At 33.3% G+C, this 24,958-nt stretch overlaps 2 protein-coding genes across 3 annotated transcripts; one reads left to right on the top strand and one right to left on the bottom strand.

The window, feature by feature from the left end:
• Positions 1-6,709: 6,709 nt before the first annotated feature.
• Positions 6,710-9,022, bottom strand: LOC105791029 (exocyst complex component EXO70H1). Its single transcript, XM_012618899.2, has one exon. The coding sequence runs from the start codon at positions 8,760-8,762 to the stop codon at positions 6,930-6,932; it is 1,833 nt and encodes a 610-aa protein (XP_012474353.1). The 5' UTR covers positions 8,763-9,022; the 3' UTR covers positions 6,710-6,929.
• A 9,688-nt stretch (positions 9,023-18,710) lies between these two features.
• On the top strand, positions 18,711-23,468 carry LOC105791051 (uncharacterized). 2 transcript variants are annotated; one of them, XM_052633316.1, is made up of 4 exons: positions 18,711-18,791; positions 19,264-19,346; positions 20,063-20,087; positions 21,578-23,468. In XM_052633316.1, exon 4 carries the CDS (start codon positions 21,712-21,714, stop codon positions 23,194-23,196), a length of 1,485 nt encoding a protein of 494 aa, XP_052489276.1. In that variant the 5' UTR covers positions 18,711-18,791; positions 19,264-19,346; positions 20,063-20,087; positions 21,578-21,711; the 3' UTR covers positions 23,197-23,468. The 2 variants fall into 2 exon arrangements, with proteins under 2 accessions (XP_052489276.1, XP_052489275.1); XM_052633315.1 differs by having other exon boundaries at positions 20,063-20,138.
• Positions 23,469-24,958: the final 1,490 nt, after the last annotated feature.

Below are 24,958 nucleotides of genomic sequence, written 5' to 3'. Positions count from 1 at the left end.
TGGATGAGACCTGGCTATATGGAAAATATACACAGATCCTACTTCTTGCGGTTGCTCAAGACGATAATAGAAACATGCTCCCAATAGCATTTGCCATCGTAGATAAGGAGAACTTGAAATCTTGGGAATTCTTCCTTACCAACCTGCGGAGATATGTTATTAGCGACAATAATATTTGCATCATCTCTGATAGAGAGAAAGGTTTAATTGGAGCAATTAGGCATTCCGGTGTGCCATAGAGATCCGTTTACTGCATCCGTCACATTGCGGCTAACTTCCCTCGACATTATAAAAATGCAGACTAGAAAAGACAAGTAGTGACAATGGGTAAATGATAACATTATCTTTTCAATATAAGTTGTAATGTTTTATGTTATCAAGTTACTGGAACTTATCTTTTCTTAATACTTATACAGCATACGAGTTAGAGCCACATATTTTCTGCCAAAGAATGATTCGACTTGAGAGTGACATGGAGGGTCAAACAAACACATCTTTCCGACAGTGGTTGGGTACAATAGAGCCGTGGCAATGGGCTCAAAGTTTTGACGAGGGCTTTCGTTATGGTCTAATGACCACAAACTTAGTGGAGGGGGTCAACGTTGTGTTGTTGAAAACACGACATCTTCCGATTGCATCTGTCTTCTCGGCTACATTCTATAGGTTGGCTACCTTGATGCCAATAATGGGTCAGTAACAAGTCGACCAGATGGAGACGGGACACTTATTTATCGAAAATGTTAGGGATGCAATGGTTGCAAACCGTAGGATGGCGATGTCGATGAATGTAAAAATATATTCATGGCGTCTGGAAACATTTCGAGTTACTGAGACTATCGGTCGTCGACCCGGTATACCACCTAGGTCCTATGGAGTTGATCCCCGGAACAGACGCTGCGACTGCAGGAGGTTCGAAACACATCATTATCCATGTGCGCATGTCGTGGCAGCGTGTGCTAAAGTGAACTTTAATGTTAAACAATTTGTCGATGATGTGTACACGCTCGAGCACACATTGCGTGTCTGGAAAAATGAGTTCCCCGTCCTGCCTGACCTATTTACGTAGGAGGTGCCTCCGGCGACTTTTGAGATTGTCTCAGACAGAGGGCTACGCAGGAATCCAAGAGGTCGTCCGCAAGCATCCAGAATCCATAATGAAATGGACATTAGGGAGAAATCCGACGGTAAACATTGTGGATTATGCAGGTTAATTGGTCATAATCGGAATAAATGCCCACAGCGAAACTTTAATGTTGGACAATCGTCACGATCGGGTCGGAATTGAGCTTATGCTGTAAAGTTATTATGTGTAATGTTGTAATGTTTTATGTTATCGAAACACCCCTTAACTTAAATTCAGCTTTAATATAATGCAAAAAAGTATAATTATTTATATGGTTTCCAAATTAAGTTGTAAAAAGTATAATTCATTTGAAATAATTCCGATTATATCCAAAATGGAGTCATTTAACCTTAAACTCAACTTTAATATAATGCAAAAAGGGAAGAAAAGTTTCGTTCTAAGCATATCTAAAACTAGAATAATTAAATTTATACAAAAAATACAAACTTTGTAATATACAAAAAAGAAAAGATTCCCCTAAAATTGATGGTTCGATGGTGTGGTCCTAGGGGTATACCTATGTGAAGGTCGGCGTTCATATTGTAGGTGATCGCAACGACCAATATCCTCATTAGGTGCAGGTGAGAGTGTGCTAAACATGGAAGAAAAATCATGTGACTCGAACGGCATTGATGAACTTGAACCGGAAGGAGTGCCATGATGCTGTGGATACGGGCAGAAAGTGTTGTACTGCGATAGGTACGATCTAAAGATATCAAACTCGTCATAGTATTCGCCCCTTATAAAGCTCGGAAAATAGTCATTGCCCGCCAAATCTGGATGATAAGAATGTGAATCCCCATGTGAATGTGATTGCTCGGGATTTGGCTCGAGCTCCGGCTCGAGCTCCGGTTCGAGATTAGGATCTACCGCTGGCTTCGCTTCCATATCACCCACTGGCTCATATGCCCCAGGTGTTGGATCGCCGGCACCCCTACGGCGCAGCGAAAAAATTTAAAAACCGGCGACCTTAACCACGGATCCATATGTGAGGAACAAATCGGGGTGAAAAACGTTACGAAATTACTTAATGTTTATTCTGATTAGACCGCAACTTCCCAACAACGTGTAGTCTGATCTACAGTCGAACCAAGCCGTAATCTATCGAGACTCCGACCTCTACGTAATCCACCCAGTTGACTACGAACGGAAGAAATCCCCAAAACAGTTTTGAAAGTGTTTTTTTTCTTTGACGGCTGCTAAACCCAAGCAAAGGAAAAACGGGATCCTTATAAATCTTTTATTTTTTAGGGTTTTTAGGAATTAAATAAATATAATAATATTTTAAACTGAAAATTATAATTACATTAATTATAATATAATTTCGGTAAACCATATATTTATTTGAATTCATATGCTAACCAAATTCATGTCCTCATTATGCGTACAACAACCTTGTATATAATGTGTTGGAAATTTGATTACCGAATTAAATTAATTCTATAATTAATTTAATTCAAGCGACCCCTAAAAAAACAATACCAACTATGGTTTATTCCGTTCATTTCAACTATAGGGTGTGACCCTATAGGTTCCTGTAACGTTAGCAGTAATACTAGAACGATTCCAATGTTACAAACAATGAGTGGCATCTAGCAATGCATCATTGCTACCTAAGTCACAAGAGATCATGATTCGACATAACCTTTTTATAATTAACCTTTTATGCAATAATCCTTAAGTCCTTTATCTTTGGATTGGATACAAGTCATGGAATAGTCACACTTGCATAGTCCATTCCATGTTCCTTGATATCTTAAGTAGACTACGATATACAAATAAGTATGACATCTCATATCAACTTATTTGAGCATGGCCATGCATTTCTAGTCTCACTTAATCAAGTGGCCTAAGATATTACTCCCATTATGTAGGAGGGACTTATTCTATATCGACCAACCATATCTCTCTACATCAATTGTGGTATATCCAACATCAGCCTTTATAGAACAACCAGTTATGGTGTACATTTGACTGTATCAAGATATACTACTCACGATGTTGGGATTATGATGATCTTAAGTCTGAGGATCATATACATATTAATCACTATGAGTAATGTCGTGACAATTACATAATAATCCAAGAAACATACTCATAATGGGTCAGTCCAATATGTTGTTCTCTAACACACATATTCATGCATCCATTCTGACATTCCATATCAATGATAACTCTTTATCATCAATCAACTGCATGTTAGTCTTAATGCATTATCGTTGTCCTATCCAACAATAATACTTGACTAAGGATCTTTTAAGAATAATCATATTATTCTCAGGACATTATTATAAAACAGTTTATTTATGCACACAGAAAAGAAACTGAAATAATAATGGTAACGCCTTATATTAATAAACATGCTAAATCAAGTATATTATTACAACCATCTCATGATTGATCTTTGGGCATACTCTAACACCAGGTCGTTGCATGTGAGAGGAGACTACAGTCGACTGCCCTCCAAGTAGATATGGCTTTCCCAAACTAAAGTACCATTGTATGTACTCTACTGATGGTTGCAAATCGGAAGCCATAACCATCTAAGGTATTCGAGCCATCCGATTATTCCACAGCGCAACAAATCTTCGGTGCTTAGCCCCCCAATTCAACTGCGGTTTTCCTCTCTTGTTGATGCCGTGAACCACCCCCACATCGCATGGCGGATCCGGGATCTATTGTACGCAACCAAACTGCCGTAGCACTCGATCCCCATGGTACCACTCAACTACATTAAAATTTATAATTGGTGCGTTAGTGCACCACATATGAGAATGATCGTACGTAGACGAGGGTATAATAGCTGCAATTTTCGATCTACGATATGGCATCCATATAAACGGCATGATTAATAACATGGTTATAATTTAGTACGGTGTGAGTAAGATATAGAAAGTAACATGTCATGAATATTAGAATAGCTTACCCCTTCCCCGGTATGTTGTTCGATCATCAGACGGTATATTGGGACAGTGTACGACCTTCCAGTACCTGGATAAATACTCCATCTACAAAAACAAATATAGTATGGTTGGTAACATCAGTCAATATAGTATCCTGACAATTAATGACAAGTTATATTTTATCACCTGTTAACTAGTGGATATACATATGGTTGGTGAGTAACTGATGCCAAGAATGGCATCTGATAAAGTGCCCAGGATTGCAACAATGTAAGGCATCCGCCCATGTCTATGACGACAGGCTTTGTCGTCCGACAAAGCTCCCGATACAACACTGCCAGAACTGCGGAGCCCCAGCTATACAAGCGAACATTACTCAAATCAGCTAATAGAGGTAAGTACATGATATGAACCTTGTTGTTGTTTGAATCGGGCATCAGTACTCCTCCTATAATATGCATGATGTACGCTCTAGTAGCGCACATCAACTCTCCTTTAGTGGCATTAGCTGATAAGTGTCCAAATTTGCCTTTTAGCCATGTAAATTTCAAGCCCGAAAAATTTGACTCATCATCGTTGGGTGAGTCTCCTAGTAGGCTATAACATAGTGCAGCCGGCTCAACAAATGCACTTACTCCCGTTATGGAACTCCCGTCGATTGGGAGCCCAAGCTGCAGTGCAACATCCTCTAAAGTCGCTGTGCACTCCCCACACGGAAAATGAAAAGTGTGGGTCTTCGGGCGCCACCGCTCCACTAGTGCAGATTTTAAATGGTATCGCAAGTCGAACATCCGGATCAATACTGCCAACCTGAATCCAGCTTGCTCCAAGTAGGGCATCATCTGAGGGATATCCTATACTATTCACCTGACCCCTTAATACTCGGTATGAGCCCTAATAGTGTTAAATTACAGAAAATAAATATTAGGATAACATGATTTATTTCTATATATTACGTATATCCTTTTTAATAGAACCCGTGATTAACAAATAATAATATATTACCATATTATTAGCCGCATCAGATATGTGAGGATCGTCGTTAATCAATCAAGCCATTGCGATGCTTGCAACTTCAAAACAAATTTAGTAAAAAACTCTTATTTTGGCCCTTTGTTCGTATTTTTCTTTTTTCCCGGATTTTATTACTTTAAAAAATATACTATTTTCGTATTTTATTATTTTATATTATTTTAGTACATTATGTTTGAAATGCATTGATTTAGTGTGTTTTTTAAATAAATTTAGTAAAAACCCTTATTTTGGCCCCTTTTTCATATTTTTCTTTTTCCCAGATTTTATTATTTTCAAAAATATACTATTTTTGTATTTTATTATTTTATATTATTTTAGTACATTACGTTTGAAATGTATTCATTTAGTGTGTTTTTAAATAAATTTAGTAAAAACCCTTATTTTGGCCTTTTGTTCGTATTTTTCTTTTTCCGGATTTTATTACTTTCAAAAATATACTATTTTCGTATTTTATTATTTTATATTATTTTAGTACATTATGTTTGAAATGTATTAATTTAGTTTGTTTTATATAAATTTAGTAAAAAACCCTTATTTTGGCCTTTTGTTCCTATTTTTCTTTTTCCGGATTTTATTACTTTCAAAAATATACTATTTTCGTATTTTATTATTTTATATTATTTTAGTACATTATGTTTGAAATGTATTAATTTAGTTTGTTTTATATAAATTTAGTAAAAACCCTTATTTTGGCCCTTGTTCTTATTTTTCTTTTTTCCGAATTTTATTACTTTCAAAATATACTATTTTTGTATTTTATTTTTATATTATTTTACTACATTATGTTTGAAATATATTAATTTAGTGTGTGTTTTAAAAAATTAGTAAAAATCATTATTTTGGCCCTTTGTTCGTAATTTTTTATTTTCAAATTTTATTTCTTTCAGTAAATATACTATTTTCGTTTTTATTTCTTTTCGTATTTTATTTTTTCATAAACATATTTTTCAGTATTTTATTTTTAATGTTATTTTTGTAAAAAACTCATTACAACATGCTAAATAAATTTCATAAAAATATATCTAATTAACATAGAATGTACATAACATGAGTTTTTACATGCTAAATAAATCTCATAAAAATATATGCTAAATAAAATAATAAAACTACATAACATTAGTTTTTTACACAAATAATACAAAAAATTTAAATAATACCAAAAAAAAATACCTTCTTCTTCTCCTTCTCTTTCTCTTTTTCCCGTGTCTTCTCCTTCTTTTTCTTCTTCTCCTTTCCTTTCCTTTCTTCTCCTTTCCTTTTCTTTCTTTTTTCTTTCTTCTCCTTTCTTCTCCTTCAGCCGAATGTAGGGGGACCATTATAACGGGCTAGTGCCGCCTGTGGCAATAGCACCTTGGTGCCACCTCTGCCACTGACACCTCTGGTGCCGCCTTTGGCAAGCCCTCCACCAGGGTCTGTCATTTCACCCTTCAACTTTTTTTTTTAATTGTTAAGGTTTTTTTGTACCATTTTAATAAAAAAATGATACTATTTTGATATTTTTTAAATTTTTTAGTATTATTTCAGTGAAAAAACCCTTTTTATATTATTTTTGTAAAAATAACCTCATTTCACAGTGGGATATCGTAAAACATGAATTAACAAATCCAAAAAAATAATAATAATAATACCCAGAAAAAGATAAATCAGATAATAAAGCAAAGAATTTTATATTGTGCAACTGATTTACTTAGGTGCCATATATCATCATAACGGCTTAATTCTATACACGTGTCAGTCAGATAATGCAAGCTTCTTTACTAATATTTATCCACAAATAAAATTTTTATTTAGAAAAAAGACCCTAAATTTCCTCACGTTGTCGGCGATTCTTTCCAGGCTCCCACAAAGAAGGAGAAAAGAATATCGGTTCAACGACTGTAACCACCACCTTGGCTTGAACTTGACGAAATACTCCCTGAACTTCCGCTCCGAAAGAACAAATCGGAGCAGTAATTTCCCAAATCATCAGGGGTATATCTGACAAGTGTTTCGGCCCACATTTCTTTCATCAGCTGCACTCCGCCGTACTTATCGAAAAACTCCTTGTAGATGGGGCCGATCCGTCTGGCCAACGAGAGCTTTATCTCATCTCGGAGTTTCGGGTCGGTTACGACCCAAGAAGTTTGCTTCTTGTAAGCTTCTTCGAAAGCGGAGTTGAAGTTTCTGAAATGCTCTATCACTTGATCAACCGGAATCTCCGCCGTTGGATTTTCCGGCAGAGCGGCAAACACTTTACTCCATCCCATCCTCTCATAATTCGCCGCGTACTTCCTCACTTTCTGTTCGTGCTTCGTCACCCAGTTGTCGCCGAGGAGGAGCTTCAGGTTTGATTGTCGGACTTTGTTGACGACGTATTGGAGATTGTTTGCTAAGAACAAATAAGAAAGCGCCACGTCTTTGTACATCTCGGCTTTACCGTCTAGTTTGCATAGCATGACGAGAATAAGCCAAGCTAACCGGACTGAGATCGGCGAGGAAATGCTCTCCTCCTTGTCGGGGCTTCCGAAGTAAGACTCTGGTAACGGTGATGAAATCTGCAACGGCCAATCGGAGATGATGTCGGAGAGAACGCCGCTGTAGTCGGCGAGAAAAGAGATGTAGTTCATGACATAGCGTGTAAGAGGGTGGATTCCACCGCCGGGAACTGTAGTTTTGGATGAATGCTTTTGAATTGCCATTTCAAAGTCCGTTAACATCGTTCTAACGGCATCGCTGAGCCTGATTAAGGAGTTAACGGCGGTCGATCGGACGGTCGAGGTGGATTCGAAGCTGAAGATTGATTCAATCTCGGGCCAAAGGTCGGAAACCGCCTCATATAAATCCAAGATACGAAACATTTTCTCGGGAGTTTTCTTGCACTTGGCTACATTTTCTGGGAATCCAAACAGAGCCAAAGCTCCTTCCTTTGAAACATCAGTGAAACAAGATTCCCTGATGGAAGACGAAATTGCAAACACTTGATCACAGAGTAATCTCTCTCCATAAAACACCGTTTTAACCGCCCCTTTAACAGCGTTCAACCAATGCTTAATTTTAACCTCCAAAATTTCCCACTCCATCTTCTGAATCTGCTGGAAACCCAAGTTCCTTTCAACTCCGAGATTATATAGAGCTTCATCGACGATCGATTTCCGAATAGTTCTGTAAATTTTGAAACACTCCTTAGCGTACCCAGCTGATATCATGGCTTCCGCAATGGCTCTTAAATCCGCAATAACAGCCGACGAGCCTCTCTCCACTTCCGGGATGGAATCGTTCTCAGACCCACCTTCTTCTGAATCTGAAAAGCTCGACCTGGAAACCGATAGTCTAGAAGATGAGTGATTGGAAACAGACTCTGGGTCAAGGTAATTCCGGTTGGACTTCAAAATCTGGTAAAACTCCCTCTCGAGGCGTTTCATGGCGGTTTGCATCAGCGTTTGAGCTCGCACAAGTTTATCGGAAGTGGATTCAAGCGAAACCAAGTATCGCATAGCTTTCTGCAAACCCTTAATGGAACTCAGATACTGTTTGGCTTCATCACGATTGTTTTCGGAGAAAAGAGAAGCAATGTTACAGTAGGAGACATGGTCGTCGCCATATAAGGAATCCCATTTAGTGATGCTAAGTTCAGCAGCTTCAATATTTTCTTCAATTAATGACTCGGTGAAAGTATGGTGACGGGTAGGAGGAGATGGAGATTTCGAGAAGATGGTCCTCATTCCCTTGGGGTTTTTTTTTTTTTTTTTCAGACAATACAGACAAGTAATTGTATGAAAGCAGGGAGATTGGCAAAAATGAAGACAAAGAAACAAGAAAAATGTTGAAGGAAGAAAAGATGGGGGGGGGTATATTTATAGAAATAGGGACGCAGGAAAGCGTGAGGATATGAGTTAAAAAGCGGTTCAGAAGGTAACTTAAACTAAGAACACTGTTGTTATGCGTAATGGAGTCCACGCGGTATACGAATCAAACTGTAGCGTCCTTTGTTTCTTTTGTATTTTAATGAGTTTTTGGTTGAGGAGCTGATAGTGACCGGTAATCAAAGAAAGGAGATGATCTCCTTTTCTTTCCATACAAGAAATTACCATGAGTTCAATCGGCTCATAGAGTCCTACATCTCGAAACTGTGAAAAGTATTTGGCATTATCGTTTCCCAATGTAGGGCAGCCTCTCTTTTTGTTTTGTCAATTTCAAGCCACCAATTTCGGAACTTTTTCAATTAACATAACCCACCTTTAATTATTGATGGAAAAATATCTATCATACTTTTTTTTATTTTACTTTTATGGTTGATGTTTAAGCTTTGGTTTTAATAACGTCTTCTAAGTTTCAAATTTTATATCCTTTCTCTATGATCTAAGACTCTATAATTATATGCATTGTCCAGGCTTGTTTTAAAGTAAAAGGCATGATGAAATTTTATAAAATGAAGTTATTTTAGTTATTCATTTAAATTTTCACTTTTTTAGTTTTTCAATTTATATTATTTGTCAAATCACTCTAAAATAGATGAAAATACTTACGTTTTGTTAACATTGTTGATGTGGCATACATGTGCATGCCACATTAGAAATTAATTAGTTTTTACACTTTAAAGATTTAAAAATTATAAAACCTTCTTAACATTTTAATTAATTGTTAATGTGAAATATACTCAACAAGTTAACAAGCGTTAACTTTTCATCTATTCTCGGTGATTTGACAAACAACGTAAATTTAAATGTTAAAAGAGGCGAAAAATAAAATAAAGGACTAAAATAACTTTTTTGTGTGTAAAGTTTGAAGGTCAAATAAATCTTTATGTCTTTTTTAAAAAGTTTTATTTAATATGTCATCATTTGATTCATTAACAATGCACAAACTGTTTGTATGTATCAATTAAAATATAATATTAATTATTTGTATAATTTATTTTTAAATTTGGCATGTAACATTAATAATATGATTAGGAAATTAAAATTGTTTAATACTCATCTTAAAGTGTTATAGTTTAGTACCAACTAAGTGTTGGATATAATTGTAAGGCCCAATATTTGCCCTGCCAGTAATAAAATAAACCAATCCAAATTTAAAAGTCCTCAGTCCAAACACATGGGCCCAGCATGGCTCAAATCGTTTTTAACCCAATACCCATACAATTGAAACCCTAAACCCAAATTTAACCTAGACCTAATTCCTAAAATAGTGGCCCAATTACTATGAGGCCCAACACCCGAAACAATTCCAAAAACCCTAAGGTAGCAGGCAAACCCGAGCACCGCAACAGCTCCACTCGTCTGCGCGTGTCAACCCTCTACCCTCACGTGCGCCTCCGTACCCTCCGCATCTGCCACGCACACTGCTACATCAGCACCGTACCTGCACACGAGCAAACAGGCAGAAACGAATAGAAAATAGCACAACAAATGGAGCGAAAATTGTAATAGCAGAGAGAAAAAAGGAAAAACAGAAAAAAGAGGGATTTTTGTATTTTCTTTTTTTGGCTATATAAAGCCATTACAAAATCTGTAAAAAAAAAGAAAGAAAAAAAGAAATGAGGAGATCAATACAAAAAATTTTGAAAAGAAGGTTTTCTTCTTTCCCTTTACTGCTCTGTTTTTTTCGGCTGCTTTTCTTTCCTTCTCTGTTTGCTATTGATTATATGTAATAGAATATATATATATAAAATAAATGAGAAAAAGGGAAGAGGAATCTCACCTTTGCATGCCATTGGAGCCATCCTCTACTCTGTCCGAATCGGAATGAGAGAGAGGAGAGTTCTGGCTTTCAAGGCGGCGGAGAAGAAAGGGGCTTACCTGTGTATCAGAACCGTCGAGTCATCGAATCCTAGGCCGCTTCGCAGTGGTCGAAGATCGAAAGGGACGGAGGTTGATTGCGGCGCGATTCTGATTGAAAGGGGGCTAGGGTTTTAGTTTGTTTCTGTTTTTAGGTTTTGTTTATTTATTCATTTAGATCTAAAGCATAAAACGGCGTCGTCTGATAGCCCTCGACCCGCGCGGTGACCGGCCCAGGGGAAGGATCCGCGCGTTTTGGGTCTGACGGGATTATTGCGTAACTGGCCCGTCTGCGTTCGTTTTCATTTCAATTCGATTTTTTTTTTTTAATTGTTGCCTCATATTTAGTTCCAATTTCAATTTGATCCATGATATAACGGCATCGTTTTCGATGATTGGGTTTGAGTGCCTGGATTTATGCGTTTAATTGCTGCTTTAGTCCATTGAATTTGAATCGGTTGCAACTTTAAACCTTCAAATATCTACATTTTAATTTAAATCCTTTTTTGCTATGTTTACTATTATTTTTAGTATTCTGTTTAATTTTATAAAAAAAATTTTAGTATTTACTAGTATTCTTATGTTTTTATATTAGTTATATCTTTTATTTATCTCTCTTCATATTTATTATTATATTACATGATTTCAAAACTTTTGTAGATGATAATACTCAATTTTGTTTATGTATTTCTATTTGTATATTAAATTCATTGCTTTAGTATTTTAAATTTATTATCATACATTTGTTTTTTAATTTGTTATATATTATTGCTAAAATGTTGTTTTATTACAATACATTAATATTTTTTATGTATTTGTATTGTATAATCTATCAATGATTTTAAATTATATTCTTTTGTACCAATTTCTATATATTCTACTTATTCAAAATATTCCAATGTATATTATTGCATATTATTATTTATGATATGTTTATGAAATATTTATTCTAGATCCATGCTTATACATCTTTTAATCTTCATTTCAAATTTCATTCAAATAAATTTATTTTATTTAACATTATTCTTAATTTTATTTTAAATCCATTTCCAAGCGCATATATACATTGCTATTTCTTTTTAAAACAAAATAAACCATTGTAGAGATAATATTTTTAGGTTATTATTTTTTTACCTTAATGTGTCTTTTGAAATTGATTACTAATTCTTTTAACTTACAATTATTTATATTGGTATTTGTATAATGTGAGTAAAATTATTGTTGCTATTTATCTTTTATATTATGTATTGCTATTCAATCATGTTCCATCTGTAAGATTGCATTTTAAAGCACAACAATCATTCTATTTCATAATCTTCAAAAAGACCTGGTGTTCATAGCTCTCGAGAGAATTGTGCCCTAACTTACTGGGCCTCAATTCTTTTCGACGAATTTAGATAGCCAAGTGTTTATTTTATTAATACCATACAATTTTAAAATAAAGCTTTTGAGACTTCAAAATGTTGGATCCTAACTTACTGGATATGACATTTTGTTATCTCGATTTTGAAATAAAGGCAATATTTGGTGTTTAGAAATTCCAAGAAATTGAACTCTAACTTACTGGATTCTGATTTCTTGCTTGACCTAAATGACCAAATAACCTTCTCAAAATACATGAATTTTAAAATAAAAAAATAAAAGCATATTTAATTTTGACGATTGAATTGTTGCACCCTAACTCACTGAGTGTGGCAATTTATTTCTTCAAAATAAGTGCGTCTTATTGTTCAATTTGGTTTATTCAAATTTAAACTTCGAAGGATCGTATTTTAAAATCTTTTCAAAATTTCGACATTAAGACATTAAACAATCAATTCGGTACCAATTTTGGGCGTCACGAGGGTGCTAACCCTTCCTCGTGCGTAACCGACTCCCGAACCTGTTTTCTCAAAATTCGCAGACCTAAAATTATTTTCAAGGTGATACGATCACACCTCAATAAAAGATCGGTGGCGACTCTAATTTTCATTTTCAAGTCGACAAACTAAACTAATTTTTGTTTTTTTCAAAAAATGGTTTCGACAATAATAGTTTGACATATTGTACTCTTTAGGGAAGAATGAATGTTTGAACCTTTACACGACATTGTTGAGAAGATTAGATCATAAAACCTATAATATTTATAAAAAAAAACTGTTTTATTTTAATATTTAAAAACAATATTAATAATAAAAATAATGATTGTAGTTAGTGTGCAATGTGGGAACAAGTCATGGAATTCCTCCAGCAGCCAGATCTTCTCTTGTTTCTGATGCAGTCAACAACAAAATGCATGGTGATGGCTGCGATAAAGCTTTTCTGCGTCTGGTTTTGCAGCCATTTTGGTGCAAAAAACCCAGCTTGAATATAATAATAAAATCAAAGGGGATTGAGGAATGTTTGAATACTGCTTGTCCCTGGTTTTTCTGAGATTTGGATTAGGAGAATATTGGCATTCATGAAACTTTTTACCTTTGGAAACTTCGCTTGTCGAAGCATGAATCGTTTCAAAAGCATTTACATTTTCTTTTTCGTCTTTATAATTTCTATTAACTTATAACATATGATGTATATTTTTTTGAGCAAATACCTGCTTCATATGAATTGATGTTCTAAAAGTGATAACTAGAAGAAAACCAATGGTCGGCCAAGTGGGCGTAAAAGCAGTCCATAATATTTGTACCTTTTCTACTACATCACAAAATATGTCATTGCCAATTGCCACCTCATTGCTTTCTTAATATCTACCTTTCCAAAATATTTTGGTTGCTATTTAAAATTTTTTTTTATGTTTAGTTGACACCTTAATTTATATGTTGGTACTTCTAAATTAACACAGTCAATTTTTGTTGATGTGGCACTGATAGTCAATCTAGTGGTGACATATGAAAACTTTTCATTATACCATATAATGAACATAAATTAATAAAATTTAAAAAATCTTTAAAATTAAATAAATAAAGAGTTAAATTTTTGTCTAGGTTCATTTTTAATGTGTACAAAATATATACTTTTTTATTAATTTATATATTTTTAAGTTTTTATTAATTTTAAAATTTATATTTATCACATGGCATATTGAAAGGCTATCACGTGTCACCAACAAATTAGTCATCAGTGTCACATTAACATAAACTAACGATGTTAGTGTGGAGGTAATAACTTAGGTGACGAAATATAAGTTCAAGTACCAATTAAATACTTTTGGACAAGTTCAGAAAACGAACTATATATCAACCATTTTATTTTTTAAAGTAGACAACATAAAACTCTTATGATTTATTTTGAGCAAATGCTTTTACTTATTTTTATAAGAATTTTTACTCATTTTTAATTTCAAATTTAAAATTATATTAATTATTTTTCATTTTATATCTAAGATGGTACTATACTAATAACCAAACTAACACTGAAATGATATAGTATAGCTTGTTATACCTTTTCCTAGAAATGATTAAAGCATCGAAAAACAAATGAAGTAGTACGTGCATGAACAAAAGCAGGAGAAGATGGTCAAAACAAAAATCATTAACAAATGCTTGACCTTTACATGTCATGTTTCCACTAACATTTCTTCCCATATAACTCATCGCCTTCTTTTTATTTTACGCCTATTCAGGCCTCTGCTTTCTTTCCCCCAACTCAAATTTTCACTAAAATTATTTATAGTCCAATGATATTATACTTCAACGCACTCGAATTCATATTTTTTTACATTGACAATAATACTCATATCAACCGAACTAAGACTAAATTAACATGATTAGTATAAATTTAAACAAAGTAAAAGAAAGTTTGTTATTATAATGTTTACGGATAAAAATGATACTCATTTAATGACTATATAATAAAAAAATAATAATATAATAAACTAAAATTTAATAAAAATATTTTAAATATTAATAATTGAATTTATATAGTTAAATCTAAAATATAAATAAATTAAAATTTTAAAAAATTACGTTCTAAGCCACCAAACAGCCCACATTCTTAGTGGGGAAACCACATAAATTATGAGAATATAAAGATTTTAAAAATTCATGAATGGTGGGCGCCAACCAGCAAATCCAATGCGTTCTTCTCCTAACACACACCAAACTGATATCAAAGTGTACGAATTTGACATTTGACCCAATTACCTCCAGCTTTTTCTAATTCCCAATACGATTTGGGAGAAATGTTTAAATAATTCGTACACCGAAATAGATTTACTCATGAGTAGGCTATTTGTCCAAAAAATGAGAGAATTTAAATAAAAATATCAGGTCTAAAAAATAGGTTTAGATAAAATTTAAGATTCATTCTTTACATGTGTCTAGTCTTGGGTAAAATTCTTTGACTCGAGCTCGTCCAAACATATTATATTATAAAATTAATTATATTAATTATATTTGTTAAATGATAATTATATATTTATATTAAATCACTAGCCCAACAACAATTAAATATATTACCCTAAATCTAAAAAAACTTACCCAACTAAATAATCCAACCCAAAATATAAAATTTTAAAATTATATTTAATATAATAAAACATTCATCATACTTATTTGTGTGCTTTAATATAATAAAACATTTATTATATTCATGGTAGTGTTTTTAATGTAAATATTTTTTAATGTGTTAGAAAACTTTTATATTAATGTTTTTTAGTGCATTAAGTGTATTATAATTTTTAAAAAGTTTATTTTTTAAATAAAAAACTAATCTAAAAAAAGTCAAATATGGGCAAGTTGGGCTGAGACCGGATTTACCTTCTTTAAATTGGGTTAGACTTGGTCAAAAAAGTAAGCCCATTTTTTGGGCCTACCCGAGCTTGAAAATTTGATTTAGGTTGTGCTTAGTGGTGCTTTTTAGAAGCACTTTCAAAGCAAAAAGTATGCTAAACAAACAACTTTTGAAGGAAATTTTTAACTTCTCAAAAGTACGTTTGACAGTTTAACTACATTTTCACCCCTCTAAAACATAGTACTTTCTCTTCTCTAGTTAATTGCTTAAAATATTTAAAATTTATTTTTATATATTAAAATATTAACAACAAATTATAATAAATCGTTTTCTATATTCTTATTAAAATATCACAATATTAACTAATTTGAATATTATTTAAATGCTTATTTGTTACTTTATAACACTAAGTCTAAAATGAACATTTTATTTCTCAAAAGCATTTTTGACAAAGAATACTAAACACTTAAATTTTAAAATAAACTTTTCAAAAGTACTTCTCAAAAGCAATGCTAAACTAGCCCTTAAATAACTTGCATGAAACTTCTATGAATTGTCTATCAAAAATTTTTGTTCTTTGTGGTCAGAATTTGGGAATTATTGAGGCAAATATGTCAACGGTTTATACCTTAAGTGGATATATTTAGGATTAGGGTAAACTTCTAAAACTCATATAATTATTAGTGTATTTATGTTTTAATTATGAATGTTCATTTTTCAATAAAAGGCATAAACAATTATAAATAAATGAATATCTATTTTTTTCTCACATGAATTTTATTTATTAAAATAATATTTTTATAAATAAAACATTTCTTTTAAAAATCCATAAACAATACTTAAATCAGTCAAAATTTTTCATTTTTTTAGTTTTATTTATAAATAATAATTTATTTCTAGCATTGTTCTGTGGTCCTCACCAAATTTGTCGAGCGTTGCGCACCATCTTTGCCTTCAACCACTGGCACCAATAACTCTTACTCTAAATTCCTTGATTTTCACGTCCTCGGCCGTCTTGCCATCAAGCTAGGAATCGATTATGAAGTTGTTGACATAGCTTTCCACCTACTAGATCTTCAAGACCTTATCCTCACTTATATACCCTCAATCATTTCCACCATTAAACAGAACCTCAAACACAACAAAATCAATTTGAACAACGTAAATACATCAAATCTTACCCTTTTCAACCTTAGGCTATATTTTTTTACCCAACCCAAATATGGTGGTAATTAATGTTGGAAAAAAAGGGAAAAGCTAAATCTACTCAAGTCTTCTTCATTGTACTTTTCCCTTAAATTGTTTTATTTATAAAAATATTATTTTAATAAATAAATATCATGTTAGAAAATGAGAAAATAGATATTCATTTATTTATGAATACTTTTATAACATTGTATGTATTTTGTAAAATCTTAAGTATATTTTATCAAAAATGAACTTTTAATTACATTATATTTTTAAAGTTTTTTTAATTTTAAGAATTAAGACTAAATTGATATAGTGTATAAAATTGAAGGTTAAATTTGTTGAACTTTTTAGAATTAGAACCAATTTGATAAAATCTGTAAATAGTGGAGGGTTAAAATTGTTATTATGCTAATAAAAAAAGTCACACCAATATCCCAAGGGCAAAGCCAGGGGGCTGGCCCCTAAAATAGAAAATTTTCCATTTAAGCTCCTTTATAATTTATAAAATATTAAATTAGTAATGGTAAAATCATACTTTGGCCCCCCAAAAATGATAAAAATTTAATTTAATATTTTAAAAATTATAAATATATAAGCTATTAAAATAGTGAAATTATATTTTTACTATCATAAAAAAATATAATTTAATTTCGGCCCCTCTAAAAAAAATTTCTGCCTTTGCCCCTGCAACATCCCGTTAGTGATTTAATGAAAGAGCGACCAAAATATTAGATTTTGATACTATTAATAACTAAAACAAAAAATTTTAAATTTGGATGATCAAAATAAAAACTCAAGAGATTACAATTCCAGTTGCATCATAATCAATGTTGGCAAGTTGTTGTTTTGATGATAATCAATTCTAAAGCTTTAGGGTTGGGGGACCATCCATACATGCATTATTATTTATTAAGGCTAACAGTGACATACATTTAAGGATGTTGTTGTTCTAGTTGTAATGATTGCGACCAAAGAATCCAAGTTTTGATCCAATCATAGATGGAATTTGGAAATGGCATCGCCATTGTTTACGTTGATGTTTGTTAGAATATGAAAAACTGGGAAACTATACTATTCCTTTATTGGATAAATTAACTCAAAACTTTCTTCAATAAAGGTTAGGACCCCAAAATATGTAGTACTTAAGAAATCTATTTTAGTTATTAATGGATCTAGGATTTATAATTAAGATGATCATCAAAGTATATATACCTAAGTTGATACATTGCTTACAAGAGTTTTCACTTATCTTTCTAACTACAAATTTTTTTTTGAGAAAAACCTGGCTTGCATTAAAAGAAGATAGAGGAAAAGACAACACAAAAGGAACTTAGTCGTTCCATCAAGTCTCAACAAAACAAAATAAACAAAACACAAAATGCAAACAACAAATCACAAACCACATAAAGCAAATAAAGAAACCCTAAACTAGAAACTTTTTCCCTAATTGTGAGCAGCAAATGAAGCTAGAATAAACGAAATTCCCTACAACCACGACTTAACAAAGAGTTGCATAGAAATCACAGGAAACTTCTGCTTTGGAAGATATTTGGATTGGAAGATATTGAAAGCTCCATGGTCCAAAGTCAGTAGCAGTTTGTGTAACAGCCCAATTTTGACCCTAATCGGAATAGTGATTTTGGGACCACAAATCCGAGTCTGAAAAATATTTTAATATTATTTTGTGTGTTTATGATGTGTGAATTTAAATGTGTGAAAGTTTCGTAAATTAATTTTGTTGTTTGGGTGTCGATTTAATAAAAAGGGGCTTAATCGAGTAAAATGAAAATTTGATGGTTAAATAAGAAAGTGCCTAATTATTTTTGTCTTTATAATTTGGAGGCCTTATGTTGAAATTTAGCCACTACTATAAATAGTGGACGGCATATTGTTTTAATATATGCTTTTTATACATTAAAAATAAAAAAATGATAATATTATAATATATGTTATAATAATAATAGTGATAATAACAAGGCCATTATCATATCATCTTTCTTCACTTTCGAAACTAGAGAAAGAATAAAAGATAAAAGCTTGGCTAGGGTTCGGCCATTGTTGAACTAGATTGAGGTTAGTCTTTTGTTCGGTTTTTGATAATTTTTACGTTTTTGATATCGTTGCTTTGTGTTCTTTAAAACCCATGTTTAAATTTTGTGAATTGATGATAATTTTGAAATGTACCATTGATGAATGTTTGATTTTTATGATATTAGTTGAGGAAATATGAAATATATGTGTTAGATTAGCATGTTTTGTCTTTGAATTGTTGATGAATTTGAGTAATTAGGGTTAAGTTGTAAAAATAATTTTTTTAGGGGCTAAAATGTGAAATAAATGAAATGTGTGGGTTTTTATGGATACTAGGAATATTCTGCCCTTAAGGAGTGTTGTCAAATTTTGTGTATTTTGTGTTTTGAGCAAAAAGGACTAAATTGTGAAAATGTGAAATATTAGGGGTAAAAATGTAATTTGCCCATTTATGTGTTCTTAGACTAAATTGGATGAAAATATGTTTAAATGAGATTTATTTGAATATGTTTAGATCAAGAAACCAAGAAATTGGATTTAGATCGGGGGAAATCAAAGGTAGTTGAGTAGCCGATCTATTTGTCGACGACATCCGAGGTAAGTTATTAAGCATACATATTTGTGTCATTTTAAATTATCTTAACATCTACGTAATTATGCTGAATTGAATTGATATATATGTAGTGATACGATTTTTGAATTATGACGTATTGTGTTGTTGACCCCCAACACTAAGTGTGCGAGTATAAAAATAAACAATAATGAGATTAGCACTAAGTGTGCGAGTTTAATTGAAATGCACTAAGTGTGCGAGTATAATGGTAAAGCACTAAGTGTGCGAGTGTGATTATTAAGCACTAAGTGTGCGTACTTATTAAATATTTTCGAAAGATTATTAATATCGATTATTTGACTTATCGAGAAATCATGAGTAACAAAGTGAGTAATAATTATTTTGATGGTATTCAAGATTAATTTATGTATGTATCAAACCTAGGTGGTGATTATAATTAGAGTTATATTTATTTAAGATGATTCATTATATTTTATGATAATAAAATGTATAAAGTACTTGGCCTTGTACTTAAATTTGAAGAAATGCTTATAGTTGAGTATTTATATTGATTTTTGTTAAATCATAGTATGAAGTGAATAATTATATTATGCTATGGGAAGTTAAAGGTAAGATGATTTAGAAGTATGAATTGGTTAAATATTATTCTAGATATCAACTTAAATTGTAGAGTTATTTGCTTGTAACTTACTAAGCTAAATTAGCTTACAATGTGTTGGATTATTGTTTCGATGTGTAGATTTTGGAGATCCCTACATGTTCGGGTATCGTCAGCTAAGCTCATCACACTATCGGTGTCTCCTTTTGGTATTTTGGTAAATTGTTTTCAAATATATGGCATGTATAGCTTAGTTAAAAATGGTGATTTTGAAATCAATGTGTATGTGTAATTAAAAGCCGTGCGAAAATGGCTTATCTCTTTTTGTTTTGAATTTGGTATTAACGAATATGCTTTAATGGTCTAATTCCCATGCTTAAATTCGGTTTAATTAAAAATGGCTTGATCATTATGTTTAAACTTAGTTTTATATATTCTAGGTTGAATGTTCAATGTGTTTGGTTTCAATGATTCAACCATGGTATAAGTCTATTTGTATAAATGATAATTAGTATGATTGGTAATTTGATTTTATGTCTTGATTGGTTACATCATGAATAATTCATGAATTAGTTTGTATTAGTAAGTTTAAAACATAGTAAAAATGCTTGTAAGTTTTTACTAAACAATTCGGCTAAAGAGTATGAAAGAACATAATGTATATTTGATCATGATCTAACCTTAATTTGAAGTGGTGTTTATGCTGTAAATTGGGTAAGGGATGAGTTTCGGCTGTGCTATGATATTGAATTGATGGATATGTATGTTTTGTATTAGGAATTGGTGTGGAAAGAATAGATGATATACATAAATGTTGGTCATGATAGATTAATTGAAATTATATGTGTATTTTCTTATACGCATATGTCATAATGTTAATTGTAATGAGTTGGTCGAATAAATACATGTTGGCATGATAATTAGATTTACTTATATGTTAATAAATTTAGGTGAAATGTTAATTATACTATAGATGGAATGATAGTTTGTTTTAATTATTCGTTACTGAAATAAAATATGTTTATTAGGTTTTATGAGTTGCACCAAAGTTGCTTATATACTTGATTAATGAATGGTAAACAATGAGTTTATGATGTATTAGATTGTGTGATGACTATATAGGTTCGGCTATGATGAAATATTACTATGCTTGAATTTATATTGAATTATTTAATGGTATAAGATGGTTCGGTTGGTTAATAATCGATATTCAATTTATGATATATATGTATATATGTTTTGATTTATGTTATATATATATATACTATACAATGTTATATGCTGGGATGCGTTTTAAGTATATAGATGCCATTAATGTTAAATCATATGGTTCAAACATCTTTATGCCTTAAGCACTTGTAATATGTTTCATTGCACATCGTTAAATTGATTATGTGATCCATATATATATACGAGTTTGCTTAGTGCTTGAATTTAAATAAATGTCTGTTTTGATCTGTGCTATGTTTGATAATGCCTCATAACCCTAATTCGGCAACGGATACGGGTTAGGGGTGTTACATTTTATTGGTATCAGAGCTACGATTTAGTCGATTCTAGGACTAACGTAGCGCGTATGAGTCTAGCTATACATGCCATATTTTATATTGAGATAGTGTGATGACTTCTGACATCTACAAATATGTTTTCGTATAGTAATGGACCCCGATCGAACTGTAGCGGATGATGTCGAGAGTGTAGCCCCTGCTTCCGTGCAAGGGATGGATCCGGTTGATTCTTGACCGAATACAAGTAACCATGGTGATGGGACTAAATAAGCCTTTTATACTATGATGAATGAATGGTTTACTCAATATATCTGGACAAATCCAGCTGTTCAACAACCTCTGACCCCGATTAACCCATTTCCAATGCCTGTGGTACCTCCGACTATCGATCTTATGAGATTGAATAAACCCCCAGTTGATAAACTAAGAAAATATGGACCTGAAGAATTTAGGGCCACTGCTAGTGATGATGCGGAATGGACTGAATTTTGGCTCGATAATACCATTTGTGTCTTCGATGAATTATCCTGTACGCCTGATGAGTGCCTGAAATGTGCTATATCTTTGTTACGAGATTCAGCTTACTATTGGTGGAACACTCTAGTTTCGGTTGTTCCGAAAGAACGTGTCATTTGGGATTTCTTTCAAACAGAATTTTATAAAAAGTATATCAGTCAGCGATTCATTGATCAGAAATGCAAAGAATTTTTCGAGCTAAAACAGGGTCGTATGACCATATCTGATTATGAGCGCGAGTTTGTGAGACTCAGCCGATATGCCCGAGAGTGTGTTGCGACCGAGACTGCTATGTGTAAAAGATTCGAGAAAGGGCTGAACGAAGACATAAAATTGCTTGTCGGCATACTCGAAATAAAAGAGTTCGTTGTTATTGTCGAGCGAGCTTGCAAGGCTGAAGAACTCAGTAAAGAGAAAAGAAAAGCTGGGTTTGAAGCTAGTGACTTCCGCAAGAGATCAGCTAGTAAAACTTTTCAGACGGCAACGAAGAAGTTCAAAGATGTTAGTAGCCGATCTAAGGCTACTGCCGGGCTTTCTATACAAGAACGACCACCAATGAGTTCAAGAGCCACCTCAGTTGCTAGTGTTGGTAAGACCCGACCGAATAAACCTGAGTGCCAACAGTGTGGGAGGAAACATGTTGGTGAGTGCTGGGGCAAGTACAACAATCGAGTTTGCTATAAATGTGGCTCGAAAGATCATTTTATTCGGGAGTGCCCAGAGTTTGTAGATCGAAATTTGGCTCAGAATACGAAATCTGGAAACACAGCCACTCGAGGTAGACCACCTAGGAATACGGGTAATATGAGTGGAAGTCAGAGAGGTATTAAAGATGCATCTGTTAGATCTGAGGCTTACGCACCTGCCAGAGCTTATGCCATTCGAGCACGTGAGGAGACGTCATCCCCAGACGTCATTACTGGTATTTTTACTCTTTATGATACTAGTGTTATTGCATTGATTGATCCTGGTTTGACTCATTCTTATGTGTGTGAGACTTTAGTATCCAGTAAAACATTTCCTGTTGAGTCTACTAAGCTTGTAATTAAAGTATCGAACCCCCTGGGTCGGTGTGTTTTAGTTGACAAAGTGTGTAAGAATTGTCCGTTGATGATTCGAGATTTATGTTTTCCGGCTGATTTGATGTTATTGCCATTCGATGAGTTTGATATAATTCTGGGTATGGATTGGTTAACCCTACATGATGCTATTGTAAACTGCAAACGGAAAACTATTGATCTACGGTGTTAGAACGATGAGATTGTTCGAATTTAATCAAATGATCTAAATGGTTTACCAGCAGTAATATCCTCAATGTTGGCTCAGAAGTATGTGAGAAAAGGTTGTGAAGCTTACCTTGCATTTGTTCTTGATAGTAAAGTCACCGAAAAGAAGATTGAATCCGTGCCAGTTGTGTATGAGTATTCAGATATGTTTCCCGAAGAATTGTCGGGTTTGCCACCTATTCGAAAGGTAGAGTTTGGTATTGAGTTAGACCAGGGACAACTCCGATTTCGATAGCTCCGTATGATATGGCACCGACCGAATTAAAAGAATTGAAAGCACAGTTGCAAGAGTTAACTGATAAGGGTTTCGCACGACCGAGTTTCTCTCCTGAGGGTGCACCAGTTCTATTTGTGAGAAAGAAAGACAGAACGATGAGAATGTGCATTGATTACCGGCAGCTTAATAAGGTGACAATAAAGAATAAGTATCCGTTACCACAGATTGATGATTTGTTCGATCAGTTAAAAGGAGCTACTGTGTTTTCGAAGATAGATCTGAGATCAGGTTACTATCAGTTGCGAGTTAAAGACTCTGATGTGTCAAAAACTGCTTTCCGAATGAGGTACGGACATTATGAGTTTCTTGTTATGCCTTTTGGACTTACAAATGCACCTGCTGTTTTCATGGACTTGATGAATCGAATTTTTAGACAGTATTTGGATCGGTTTGTGGTGGTGTTCATAGATGACATTCTGATCTACTCCCGTGGTGAGACAGAGTATGCCGAGCATTTGAGACTTGTGTTACAGACTCTACGAGATAAACAGTTTATGCAAAATTTAGTAAATGTGAGTTTTGGTTACGCGAAGTTAGTTTCTTGGGTCATGTTATATCAGCATCAGGTATTCGGGTTGATCCGAGTAAGATTTCGGCTATACTTGATTGGAAACCTCCGAGAAATATTTCGGAAGTTCGAAGTTTTCAGGGACTTGCTGTTATTATAGACGGTTCGTGAAAGGGTTCTCTATGATTGCGACCCCGATGACCAAGCTACTACAGAAAGACGTCAAGTTTGAGTGGTCAGAAAAGTGCCAGAAAAGTTTCGATCAGTTGAAAGTTCTTTTGACCGAAGCTCCAGTATTAGTTCAGCTAGAATCGGGTAAAGAGTTTGTTATCTATAGTGATGCGTCTTTAAATGGTTTGGGCTGTGTTTTGATGCAGGAAGGTAAAGTTGAAGCTTATGCTTCGAGACAGTTAAAGCCGCACGAAAAGAACTATCCGACGCACGATCTAGAATTGGCCGCTATTGTGTTTGCGTTAAAAATATGGCGTCACTATCTGTTTGACGAAAAATGTCATGTTTATTCCGATCACAAAAGCCTGAAGTATTTGATGACTCAGAAAGATCTGAATTTGAGACAGCGTCGATGGTTAGAATTGTTAAAAGATTACGAGCTTGCGATTAATTATCATCCGGGAAAGGCTAATGTTGTCAAAAATCACTGTTTTCTTTGCGTGCAATGAAAGCGCATATAGCTATATCTGATGATGGTGCGATAATAGCTGAGTTAAAAGCAAAACCGTTATTCGTCCCACAGATTTGTGAAGCTCAAAAATCTGATGGTGATTTAAATGAAAAACGAGCTCAGTGTGACTCAAATGTTGATTCAGAGTTTCAAGTTGATGCTGAGGATTGTTTGAGATTTAGAAACCGAGTATGTGTTCCGAGAAATTCAAAGTTAATTTCGATGATTTTTAATGAAGCTCATAATAATCGATTTTCTAT

Source organism: Gossypium raimondii, chromosome 7, assembly GCF_025698545.1.
Source record: "Gossypium raimondii isolate GPD5lz chromosome 7, ASM2569854v1, whole genome shotgun sequence".
In the NCBI taxonomy this organism is placed as follows: domain Eukaryota; kingdom Viridiplantae; phylum Streptophyta; class Magnoliopsida; order Malvales; family Malvaceae; genus Gossypium; species Gossypium raimondii.
The sequence above is the reverse complement of the archived record's forward strand: the minus strand, read 5'-3'. Positions and strand labels throughout refer to the sequence as shown.

Coding starts and splice junctions, on each gene's coding strand:
- LOC105791029 (XM_012618899.2), bottom strand. CDS start 8,762: ATGAGGACCATCTTCTCGAAATCTCCATCTCCTCCTACCCGTCACCAT.
- LOC105791051 (XM_052633316.1), top strand. CDS start 21,712: ATGATGAATGAATGGTTTACTCAATATATCTGGACAAATCCAGCTGTT.